At 41.3% G+C, this 13,081-nt stretch overlaps 1 protein-coding gene across 1 annotated transcript in view; it reads right to left on the bottom strand.

Moving 5' to 3' along the window:
- The window catches only part of CFAP54 (cilia and flagella associated protein 54), a 242,503-nt gene that overhangs the window by 112,415 nt on the left and 117,007 nt on the right, over positions 1 to 13,081 (bottom strand). Inside the window, exons 37-39 of the mRNA XM_031462988.2 lie at positions 12,573 to 12,796; positions 12,337 to 12,472; positions 8,965 to 9,073 (exon numbers count right to left, since the gene is read on the bottom strand). Coding sequence (XP_031318848.2) covers positions 8,965 to 9,073; positions 12,337 to 12,472; positions 12,573 to 12,796 — 469 coding nt within the window. The remainder of the gene's footprint in view (positions 1 to 8,964; positions 9,074 to 12,336; positions 12,473 to 12,572; positions 12,797 to 13,081) is intronic.

The raw sequence follows: 13,081 nt of genomic DNA, 5'->3' as shown, positions 1-13,081 counted from the left end.
CCATCACTCCAGCAATTCTCCTTGTCTCTCCAAATCATCAAGTTTCCCCTCTGCTGAATCATTCCCAAAAGCACATTTTGGGTTTTTCTACCTTAAAAAAATTAAAAATAAAAAAATTTCTTATTCATTGAAGTATTATTTACAATAGCCAAGACATGGAAACAACTTAAGTGTCCACTGACAGATGAGTGTACAGAGAAAATGTGGTATACACCCAATGGAATATTACTCAGCCATAAAAAGAAGGAAATCCTGCCATTTGTGACAACATGGATGAAACCTGAGAGCATCATGCTAACTGAAATTAATCAGGCAGAGAAAGACAAGTACTGTATGATCTCACTTATATGAAGAATCTAAAAAAAATTAAAAAGAAGAGATTGGTGGTTGCCAAAGGCAGGGGATGGGGTGGTGGGCAAAATGGGTAAAGAGGTGGTCAAAAGGTACAAATGTCCAATTATCAGATAAATAAATTCTGAAGCTGTAGTGTACAGCATGGTGACTATATCCAAATTTCTATAAAAGAAAAAAAAATATTAAAAAAAAAACACCTCTCTCTTGACCCTACCTTCCCCTCAAGCCACCATCCTATTTCTCTTCTCCATTTTACAACAGAACTCCTCAAAAAATTCTATTTCATTGTCCCCCATTCTCTCTTGAGCTCACTTAAATCAGGCTTTCCCTCATCATTTCACCCCCAGGAGCTTTGCACAGCTAAACCTAGGGTTCAATTTTTAGACTTTTTCTCACTTAAATTTTCAATAGCATTTGGCCCAGTTGACACCACCTTCCTCCTTGAAATACTTTCTTCACGTGGGTTAAAGGTCCTTTTCCAGCCTCACTGAACACGCCTTTTTAGTCCTCTTTGCTAATTCATCCTCATCAAGCCAACCTCTTAATACTGGAAAACCCCAGGGCTCAGTCCCTAGACTGCTTCTCTTTTCTTCTTAACTAACATTCACCCCCTTTATGACCTCATCTAGTTGCATGGATCTGGATATCCAGATGCTGGTGGCTCCCAAATTTACGTCTCTGGTCCCAACTCTCCTGAAGTACAGACTCATCTATCCAAGAGTCTCCTCTGCTGTGCATTTAACAGACACCTCAAATTTAGTAGGTCCCCAATTGATTTACTAATCTTTCCCCCATACCTGCTTCTCCCATAATCTTTCCCCATCTTATTGAAGGATAGTTCTATTTTTCCAGCTGCTCAGGCCAAAAGTGGAAATCATCCTCAATGACTCTTCTTCTCTCATGTCCCAAATCAAATGCACAAATCCTGTAGGCTCCCCTTTGAGAAAATATCCAGAGTGCCACCATCTCTTATCAGGTCTCTCCACTACCACTTCCACTGCATTGCAAGACCTCATCATCTCCTTTTGAATTACTGCAACCACCCTCCTAACCAGTCTCCCTGTGTCCATGCTTGTCACTCTCAACATAGCAACCAGAGGACACCTTTTAAAATGTAAGTTATCGCATGTCACGCCCCTGTCCAAGACCCTCCATTGGCTCCCCTATCACCTAGCGCAAACACCAAAGCCCTTGGAGCGACCTCTAAGGCCCAACATGAACAGGCACCCTGTGACCTTACTATTCTGCCCCTCGCCCCCTCTCACACCAGGCATGCTTCCACCTGAGAGTCTTGGCACCAGTGGTTCTCTTTGGCCTAGAATGTCCTTCCCTCAGATATCCCCAGGTCTTGATTCCTCAGCTCCTTAAGGTTCTTGCTTAACTGTTAACTTCTCAGTGAGGCCTTCTTTGATCGCCCTGTTTAAAATGGTAGCAATGTCTCTTTTCTCCTCAGCACCCATCATCCTCTGACATGCTCTGTGTTTTACCTATTTATTGATTGTCTCTGGCCACTAGAAGCAAGTTCCATGAGGGCAGGGGTTTTTGTCCATTTTGTCCGCTGCTAAAACCCCAGACCTACAGCCATGCCTGTTATGTGGCTCAATAAATATTTGTTATATGAATGAATGGCAGGAGTTTTCAAAGCTAAATGTCTGGGATAAACTTTATTAACAATCACTTCCAAGATCTTAATCTCGATTGATCCTCACAGCACCTTACAAACTAGTAGAGGTACACACCAATCACTCTTTACAAAAGAGAAAAAGTGAACTGGGAGGACATTCTCTTGTCGTAAGCCCTAATAAACAGAGACAGAACCAGTGTTCAAGTCCAGTGCCTCTCCCAGACAGTTTGCTAGAGGGCATCATATTTTGGGTAACAGGCAATGACCTGGTTTGAGACCTGCTAACTGGGGCACAGAGACACTTTGAGAGTAGGACAGGAATAAGCCTAAGAAAAGTTAATGAGAAATGAAGCCTGTTCTGATGGAATGAGTAACACGGGGTCACATTCAGTGGCCAAAGAGACACATCTTTCATTATACCCTAATGTCTAGTAATCCTGGAGGCTCTAGTCAAGCCAGGATCATGGCCAGACTGAGAGAAGCATCCGTCCTCCCAGCAATTTCATTCTTGACACACTTCCCTATCATACATTTAAGAGAATTAAATACTCAAGCCACAGTAGCTCTCATTAACTCCCCAGAGATCTCACTCTTCTGCCCCACCAACTTCACTCCCCTGCCTCCACCATCCTCTTTCCGCTAAGTACGCCCAGTCCTGCATGATCCCTGACAAGGCACGCCCCACTGCCTCCTGCCCCAACCCTTATACACCCTGAAGATTAGAGGTGTCTGCTCTATTACTCCATTTTTCTTGCAAGAATTGATGAGCTTGGCTTTTATTTTTTGATTCTTAGAGGGTGAGACCAGCGAAAGAAGTTAAGCAAGAAAAAAAAGAGGAGGACGCTAGAAGCCCTCACATATTAATATTTTGAGACAGTCAATTACCTTCTCCAGGCCTTCCTTTTAAACATCTGTTAAAGCTGGGGTGGTAATAGTTACCTCCAAGGGTTATTGTTCTAACCTGGGTGTGAAGGGACTGGCATAGATGGAGGCTCACACTGTGACTGTCAGTCACATATTTAAAATATACACGTTGAGCACTTACTGGTACTAGGTGCCATGCTAGGCACTGCGGACGCAGAAGTGGACAAAACAAACACACTCTCTGATCTCACACAGCGTACCTTCTAGAATAAAAATCACAAAGGCATGCAAGTGACTGGGGGTGACAAGAGGGATGGGAGGAAGAGGAGATGTCCACCATCTTTAAAACGTGGGCTCTGAATAAAATCATCCTGCTGCTTTTTATCCAATATATGCTTACAAATCATTCCTGTTTGTTTTTTTTTCCTAAAGTATCTTTCATTTCATTTGTTTTCCTTTTTTCAAGCCCTTGTATACCCTCGTTCTTGTAGTCTAATTAGGGTTCTGCTGCTGTTTTGGTGGCTGTCTGCATGAGATAAATGATGCAAAAAGCAGTAAGGAAATATCATTAGCTTTGCAGGCCTCATCCTGCCATCTCCGTCTCAAGGGGTTCCTCTCTGAAAACTTCCACGGGTAATTCAAGAAGCTATTTCTTAGTGCCTTTAAGGCACTAATAGCCTCAACAGTTTGAAATAGGTAAGAGGAAGATGGAGGAAGAGCAGGAGGAGAAACAAAGACTAGATTTACTTTGTCTCTCATTGGACCAAAGTAGACATTAAAATGGAAATGCCAATGATTCCGGACAGATGATGGGTCCACCAAGGAAGGATCTCAGGGAGTGATACAAAATTTGAGCTGCTTTCTACATAGTTGGTCACATAAATCCACATGCCCAGAGGCAGTAATAAAACACACCAGCCAAGGGGTTCAAAATTCCAACACACCTGAAGACTGAATACCCTTCAGAAAACTTAAATACCAACAAGGTCAAAACTCAGAAAGAGACCACAGACAGGATGCAAAAACAGCTACAGTAAAAGGCATATTCATAGAGTTATCTCCCCTATGAAGCTTTTGAACAAGCAGGCAAGTTACTCATCCGTAGGAAAAAAAAAATCATCAATAAAGTGAGGTATTCACAGTTCTCCAAATCCTACAGAGACTATACCGAATTACATATGCGTTATTAAACAGCTAGAGGGAGAATCTAATGCTGTTAAATAATGAGAACACCAAATGTTCCCAGGCATTGGAGCATTACAGTATCTGTTCTGAAGAATTAGACGTATCAAGCATTACCACCAAATGCTGTTACGCCGAAAGAAAAATCTATGATGTTATAAAGCAGCGATCTGGTGTGGAAATCATCAGGAGTATACTTGGTCTTTTCAAAAATTCTTTTAAGAATCGCAAACATGTCATGGTGACATACGTGGGACTTATCATACTGATGAACATGTTAATGATCTAAATTCAGTATACCGACAAAAAATGAGCATCTTAAAAATTTGCCTAATAAGCCCAAAAGTGTGGGTCAAATTATGCTCCTAGTCACAGAAGTCCTAGAGTTTTATGAAGAGCTATAAGAGGGATGTCAAAATTGTAATGATAATGGCTCAATGTAAAACCTGTAGTCACCACGCAGGATCATCTAAAAATTATGAAACTATCACAGTAAGTCACAATGAAGTATCTGTCTCCCCATAACTACCGATAGGCAGCAAATTATTTCCTGAGTACTGTAAGTTTAGAAGAGACTCTAACCTGAAAGGGGAGAAACGGTAAACAGGCTTTGTAGCTCGGTGGAGCCCATATGGGTTGAGTAATCAGCCAGACCAGGGTTTGAATCATGGTTCCAGTACTTACTAGTAACATTTAATTTTCTTATCTGTAATGTAAGCGTAATAATACATACCTCCTAAGACTGTTCAAATTAAAGAAGATAATGGTTATAAAGAGCTTGGCCCAATAAATTATTACTGCCAATACAATATTTTTTAGATTTATTCAAATATTCCTGCTCTAATGGTTGCTCAAACTGGCTACACTTCCACCACCATTGGGAACCATCCGACGGGATCACTAGAGCCTGAGTCCCCCACCTTGCCTTCTGTCCCATCTTGTATTTCCAAATGTAACTTTAACAACAGCAAGCAAAGTGCTTTCCTGACATACTGCACCCATCTCAGTAATTACCTACAGGGAACACAGGTCTAGAATTTTGCCAGGTATGCTATTCCTATCCCTGAGAGGCTAGTCATTGTTTTGATAACAAGCATTTTCAACACATTTTTCTCATGTTCATTGCCAGCTCTTTTTAGGATGAAGGAGATAGTATAAATCACACTCTGAGTTGTGGATCCCAAATTGGGAGATCTCCAGAGTTTTAACAGATAAGATGAAGTAAAGGAGAATACCCAAGGAATAATCATACTCTTCGACTGGAACTCATCACATAACTGACCACAGGTAGGTGGTCCTCCCACTGTTCACTGAAGGAGAGGGGACAGTTCGATTTATTACCGGCAGCAAAACCTGCAAGTCCAGGGTCACCAACCTCACTCAACAGGACCCTCTACACTTCTCTGCAGCCCTTCTATCTTCCCTTCTCCATTTTTTCCCAGTGGCCAGTCCACCCTGTCACCCTCTTCCTAAAATCTCCTATCCTATCAACCCTAGCTGAGCCCTCAACCCCCAGCTTCATTAAGAAAATCTCCAGTAGTCGATGAGGACCCCTTCAACGTCTATCATTACCAGCTACAAATTTCCCTGCACTTGGGCCTGTCTCACCTTCCTCTCTGCCCCGGCAGCAGGGGGGTCTCACCCTCTAGTCTAAGGCAAAGTCTCATTTTTCCCATACTCTGCCTTGTTTCTCCTCAAGCTCCTCTCCTGATCAAATATCATTCTCTCCTGTCTCTAAGCTCTCCCTCTCCCCTGGCTATTTTTATTTAATGTAGAAATATGCTCCTCTTCTATTAAAAACAGACACACAAAAACAAAGTCCTCCTGAGCCCTCTGAGCCCCACAGTTCCTTCTGGCTGCCACTGCCTCTCTCTTCTCTGTCACTGCTAAGCTCGTTGAAAGGTAGCTCTCATCCAATACCTCCGTGCAGACACAGCTCACCACTGCTGCACCCTCCACTCAAAATACTTCCCCTCCTCTCCCCATCATTTCTTTATAGTTACTCTTGTTAAAGTCACGAAGCCATCATTTGACAAATAAATACTGAGTTCCTCCTATGTACCAAACACTGAGGAAGGCATTTGGATTATATCAATGAACAAATCAATGGTCCTTGGCCTCAAAGAGCTCACATTTTATCAGGGGAGACAGACTAGTAATCAGTAAGTACAAAAATCCCTCAATTATACAGTAATGATAGGCGCTGATAAGTGCTGCAGAAACAAAATAAATACATTTATTAGAGTAAAGGGAACTGGAAGGAAGCAGGCAGGGTGCAGTTTCATACAGAATGGTCAGGCTAAGCCTCACTGAAAGATGAGATGTGCATGAAGATTTAAAAGAGGTTGGGGGGTATCAGACAGGCATCTAGATGGGGAAGAACATTTCAGGAAGGAGAAACAGTTAGAGCAAGACCCAAAGGCAAGGCTGTCATAGCAAAAAGGCCAGTGACAAGGACCTCCCAAACCCAACAGACAGCCTGTCCTCATCTTAGTGACCTCTCTCCCACCACTGCCTGCTGCGTCTTCTGTGTGCTCTCTCACACCTCGGCCATGTCTGTACCACTCTCATCTCTTGGGCCACGTCCCAATCTCCTTCAGATACTGCTCTTCCTCTGCTTGTTCCTGTGACCATCAGGAGGGCTCTTCACATATTCTACATCTCTTTATCCTCAGGGTACAGAGTAAGATCACACTTCCCTACCTCTTTTGAAGTTAGACACGGCCATGTGACTTTAGCCAACAAAACAGCAGAAGTGACATGTGTCACCTTCAAGTATCAGCTTTAAGAGCCAGCACGTGATTTATACATAAGTCATGAATATAAAATTATAAAATATACAAAGAATATAAAAAACGTTCTTTTTCCTACCTGAAAAATGGAGACAATAACAAACCTATCTCGTTAGATGCTTGTAAGCTAAGATTCACAGAGCAGTTTTAAGAGCACCTGATGTCCAATGCATAGTAACAATTCTTTTACTGGGACTATTATAAGAATGAAATAAGATAAGACATGTAAAGTCCTTAGCACAGCATGAAGTATAAGCACATGCGGTCTCGCTTCAAAGGCTGTGCTCCTGACCATTTACTACCTGCCTCTCAGTATAGCTGCCCTAGAAGATAACATGAGTGTTCTGTCTCCTGCCTCCAAAGCAACCATGGAAGCTTGTGTCAAGACAGAGATTCCATCAACCCATGATGAACAGTAGCTCACACCGCAACCTCACTGAACCCAGTAGCGTGGGCAAAAATGAGACATTCCCATGTGCTAAGGCAGTGAAATTTGGGACTGTTACCGCTGTATAGCCCAGCCCATTTGGACTGACACAGGTTCCAAAGTAAGGCCGTCTTCACGTATATAGGCCACCATAACTCTCCCTGGTGACCTCATACAAGCCCCTGATTTCACCCACTACCAACATACTGGTGACTAAAATCAAATCTCTGCTGAATGCCTCACCAGTATGTCCAGTCATAATCTGGCCCGTTCTACTCAGCGGTCATTCAGACGCCTTGAACTCAGTAATTCCAAAGTAAACTCCTCTGACCTGCCCCTCCTTCAATTCTTTTTAAGAGTAAAAGTATCATATGTATGTAACCAACCAAGCCAGAAGCCAGAGCAACTCAAACTGCTCCCCTGCGCATCCATCCCCCTCCTGTAACAACTACATGTCTTTCCACCCCCTGCTCTTACCTCCTAAGTCCAGCCCCTCCTCGCATCCATAACACACAGTCAGGAGCAGCTGCTCTCCTGCTTCCATGCCATCTCCTCCCAACCTACGTCCCGTGCTGGTGCCAAAGTTTCTTTCAAGAACATATCATTTTCCTTCTTGAAATCCTTGTAACTAGCTCCCCTCAGCTCTCCAGATAAATCTGAATCTCTATACCTTTTAAGACCCTTCATCATCCAACTCCTGACAACCCTTCCAACCTCAGCTTCTGTCTTTTCCTTTTACGTGAGCCCCACTAAATTACGTTGAATTGCTCAAAAGTGATGTTCGCTGTTTATGGCAGCAGCAGCAGTCACAATATTACAGACCTTATCATTCTACACTATCATCTCTGGTCTATTTATCAGTCTCCTTCTGTGGGCTGTAAACCGGATAACAAATATTTAGTCTCATTCATCTTTATGTTCTCAGGACCTAGTACAGCATTTAACACTAATAGTCAATAAATGTTTGCTGACTGACTGAACAGCTGCCTGACTGACTCAGTAAATGAATGAATGAGTGAATGATTACACACATACACACATACATGCCTAAAATCAATGGAAGAATCCTAACACTTCAGAGGGAAGACTTGCATTTCTTTCCTATGCTGGAAACACAGACACACGAAAAGTGCAATTGAGAGAAGGCATTATTCCCATTTTCATCTTATCCTTTTGCCTCATTCCTACAAGCTGCATGCCAAAACATTCCCAGAGGGCTTACCAACCAACAGCAAAGGAGTCATGATGTTCACATCTTCTCCTGCACTCTTATAAAAAGACATACAACTTAACCTTGGTAATGCCAATAAAAGAACAACCTCTGCTGATTATGGAAATGGAAGTTATTATGGGAGTCAAGACAGGACAAAGAAAATAGCAAAAGGTCAATTTAAAGAGTTCCCAAGTGAGATTAAAAAACAAGGAAAATGTACAAAACGGTCTTTTCCCATGTTTATTTTTCCCATCAATTTCCTTTCCCTCCCTTCTTTTATGTCCCTTCTTTTACAGATTACACGAATAAGAACATGTGCTTTAATCTCCCTTAAGTGACATTTATAGCAACATAAGATGGTAAATATCAAATGGATTATTTTCAGTCAAATAAATCTGCAAAAGAAATTTTGCAAACATTTTAATTATGGAAGACTTAGCATATAGAACACAAAAGCAAACCACGCTTTGAAGAAAACAGAAAGTTTCAAGTGAAAATTCGTTCCAACCTGAATAGATAAGCTTTTTTAGGAAATCCATGCCCTTTCTTGTAGTTCTCACTTCACTGGCTGGTAGATTAATCTTGAGCTGTTTCCCAATGAAATTTCGGCAGGTTATCTTAAAAAACAAAGATGAAAACAAATATTACTTGGATATTTATAGCCAAAAATTTGGCTTACTTGAAATGTTCATCTTATTTTTCATTTGTCAAAAAAAAAAAAAAAAGAGAGAGACAGACAGACAGACAGACAGACAAAAAGATGCTTCAAATAAAAGCCCCAGAGTAGCATTTAACTCACGAGAACTTTCTGGGAGAAAAAAGTGGTTACATGATTTTTCATTTCTTTTGTACAGCACAGCTGGAAAAGCATTAGGCAAATTATGTAGAGCAATTAGAATGTGATTTTCTGATATTCTATAAATTCGCATGTCTAAATGTATCTTCCATTATGTACATTGAAACATATTTAAAATAGAGGCTGCTTTTCCCATGGCAGATTTATCCACCCTACTCACAATTAATGCAATTTAAATCTCCCCAGTGAAGTTTTTCAGAACTGACTTCCTCTATAGTATTTTTAAAAATATATTTTAACAGATAATTGAGTCCTCAAACTGTAAAATATCTGAAAATAGAACTTTTTTTAGACATAAGGAAATTCTTTCAAAAGGTCCAAGATCCTGTTATTTCCATTTCTCCACTCCCACCCGCTGAACTAACCTACTGCTCAAAACACAACCCTCCCAAACTTCAGTCTGATGTAGATACTTTTCCTTTAGTGTCCCTTGTAGGTGCTCCTACAATGAGATGTAAATGCAGTCTAAGAAGGCCTTATATTTAGCAAAGCCTAGAAAAGATGAGGGAAAAATCAATGTGGGTACTGGTGAAGGGGGAGCATTCCAAGCAGGGAACCAGCATAGACCCTAAGGTAGGGTCTTCTCAAAGAACAGAAAGACAGAGAAGCTGAAACTAGCAGGAGAGGGGTAGAGAGAAGTTACTGGTGATTAAGTTACTGGGGGTTAAGTGACATGGGGCATTAAGTCCATGACAAGGATGTTCATTTTAACTCAGTCAGATGGGAGGCCACTGTAGGGTTTAAAGGGGAGGAATGTCATGGTCTGACAGGTCATTCTATATGCTGTTGAGAACAGACTATACACTGGAGGCAGGGGTTCAAGGAGGTTGGAAGCCAGAAAACTAATTAGGAAGTCATTGCATTAATCCAAGCAAACATAACAGTAGCTTGGATCAGAGCAGGAGCGGTGGAGGCAGTGATAAGTGTTCAGATTCTGAATAGATTCTGAAGGGAGAGAATTTGGTAACCAGTTTGAAGTGGGATGTAAAAGCAAGAGAGGAGTCAGGGATGTCTCCAAGGTGTCTGGCCTGAGCAGCTAGGAGGATGGGGTTGTCATCAATTGAAGTGGGAAAGACCTGGCAGAACGTGTTTGTTTGAGATGTACCAAATTGGACAAGTGTCTTAAATATCTAAGAGATGATGTTGATAAGGCAGTGTGATGGTTTTTTTTTTTTTTTTGATGAGTCAGTTAAGGCTATATTATGAGGATGAGAGGAAGGGAAGCATCCATTTCATAGCATACACACACCTCAAACCAGCTATTCAATCAAACACTATTCTAGGTGCTACTGTGAAGCAATTCTGCAGATACTAATTCAAGTCTCTAATAAATGAACTTTAAACTAGGAAGATTATCTTAGGTGGGCCTGACCTAATCAGGTGAGTCCTTGACCTGCTGGAGGTCTTCAGACTCCAAACTCCAAAGAGCATCCAGGTATACAACTGCCCTCTCCTCACTGGATCCTCCCTCACCAACTGCCTATGGATAACAGCTTCTGCCACACCTGTAGGGTTCCTTCTTGTTCATGATTCTGACTGCCTACTCAACAGATTTTAAACTTGCTCAGCCAGCCCCCATTATCATATAAGCCAATTCCTTGTAATAAATCTTGACAGATAAATAGATAGGCAGACAGACAATTCTTACTAGTTTTGCTCTTCTGATCGAACCTTGACTGATATAAGCAGTTAGATATGTCAGCATAGAATTCAGAAGAAAGGTCTGGACCAGAGATGTCATTTTGATGGCCATCATCATGAAGATGTTACACAGAGCCACAGACTGAATTAACTCATCATGGGAGAATATGTGGATAGAGAAGACAGGAGGACTGAGAACAGAGTGTTGGGATATACTAACACAGAGACACTGGGGAGAGGAGGAATAGGCAAACAAGAGGACTCAGGAGAAGCAGCCCCTTCTTTTTCTCCCTCCCTCGTCTGCTACACTGTGGTATCAGGGCCTTCCTCCTGTCCCGGGCCTGAGTCTTTGCCCTTGTTCCTCCTTGGGCTGGATCGCTCTTTCCCACTGTATGGCTGGCCCCTCCTCACCAAGTACTACCATCTCTGAGAGGCCTTCCTGATCACCTTCGCTCAACTTTCCACTCCCACCCCAGCCTGTCTCTGTCCCATTGACTTATTTTATTTTCTTCAGAGAATTTATGATGATCATAAATCTTTTTATTTATCTGTTTACCTGTTTATCATCTGGCCCTACCTCCACCACTCTGAAATAAACCTCCATAAAGCAAGAACTCAGACTGTATTCTCTCTAGGTAAAATACGCAGGAGGTGAGAATTTGCCAAGGCCATAAGGAATCTTTGTGAGGAGGAGGAAACGCAGTCCTCACTGGGTGGCTGCAACCCCCCAAGCACATGGACTGATGTGTGGGGCAGCGACCGGATCAGCCCTGCCGTATGACAGGGCCCTTGAACAGGACAAAGACTACACAACTGAATGCAGTGGTCCTAATATTAGGTAGTCAATACACATTTATTAAATTAATAAATGAGATTATTTACTTATCTCTTTTCTCCCCCTAACTTAAAGCTGCACCATGACGTCCATGGCCCTTAGGCACTTTTGCCTTCATGGGCCCACTGCTCCATCAAAAAATATTACAAATTATGTTTTATGACTGCATTGGTATCAACATAAATATGTGAATTATAAAAATCTAAATATTTTCTTTGACCTAAAAGTTACTTTTTTCCTCTTATTTTAACAGAAATTAAAACATTTAGTGGCCCCTAAAAAAGCACTGTGGCCCTTGCCACTGTCCCCACTGTGCCTAATGGGTAAATCAGCCCTGAGCTGAATATAAATTCCTTGAATAAAAGGACTTAATTTTTGTTTACCTTGTGTCTGGAAAACACTGGCACAGAGCAGACAGTCAATAATTGCTGACTTGAATGATAAATGCCTAAGTGAAAACAGTAACATTTATCTGATTCCTAAACCTTGCTATTTATATGTGCACTAATAAGAAATCACAACTACATGAATAATAAGGCCAAACTTACTTTCTGATCATATTCAGTCTCGTATCTTACACAAGGTTGCTGGGTAGTATCTGGGCCCTTGAGCTTGGATATTCGTAGAAGCAGCTGGCGCTGTGCATACACCAGGAGTGGTGTCACTTGCTCTGTGTATCTCTCACTAGACAAGAGTAAAAATATATTAAAAAGAAACATTATTAGAAACCCATTTTCCAATGAAGTCACCTGGCACTGTTAACTACCCTTACGCCGTTACTTACTGTGAAATCGTATTAAACTGAATGGCAAGTGATACTAGAGTTTCCCATTTTTCTACTTGATAGAGAAGTTCCAGAGATTTTAATACAAAATCATGGATCCATTTCAAATCAACCACATTTACATCATCCAGAGGATGCTCAAAAGTAAGGCTAGAACCACCGTTATCATATTTAATATTTCCGTAGCAACTTGGAACACTGAATTCTCCTTTTTCTTCAATAATCTGTAAGTAGCACATTGAAAAATAAATTGTGCAATTTCAGATATTACTACACGTTTTTTCTGAACACTGAATGTGTAGATTAAAAATATAACATGGAAAAGAAATGAACAGAAAAAAATGTTTAATCTTTTTATTATGCAAATCAAAGCTTGATAATACTATCCAACAGAACTTCTGTGATGACAGAAATGTGCTACATGTGTGCTATTCAATACAGTGGCCACTAAACATATGTGGATACTGAGCTGTTGAAGTAACTAGTGCAGCCGAATTTTTAATTTTATT

Source organism: Camelus dromedarius, chromosome 11, assembly GCF_036321535.1.
Source record: "Camelus dromedarius isolate mCamDro1 chromosome 11, mCamDro1.pat, whole genome shotgun sequence".
NCBI lineage: Eukaryota > Metazoa > Chordata > Mammalia > Artiodactyla > Camelidae > Camelus > Camelus dromedarius.
Note: the sequence above shows the minus strand (reverse complement) of the source record. Positions and strands in the feature narration are given on the sequence as shown.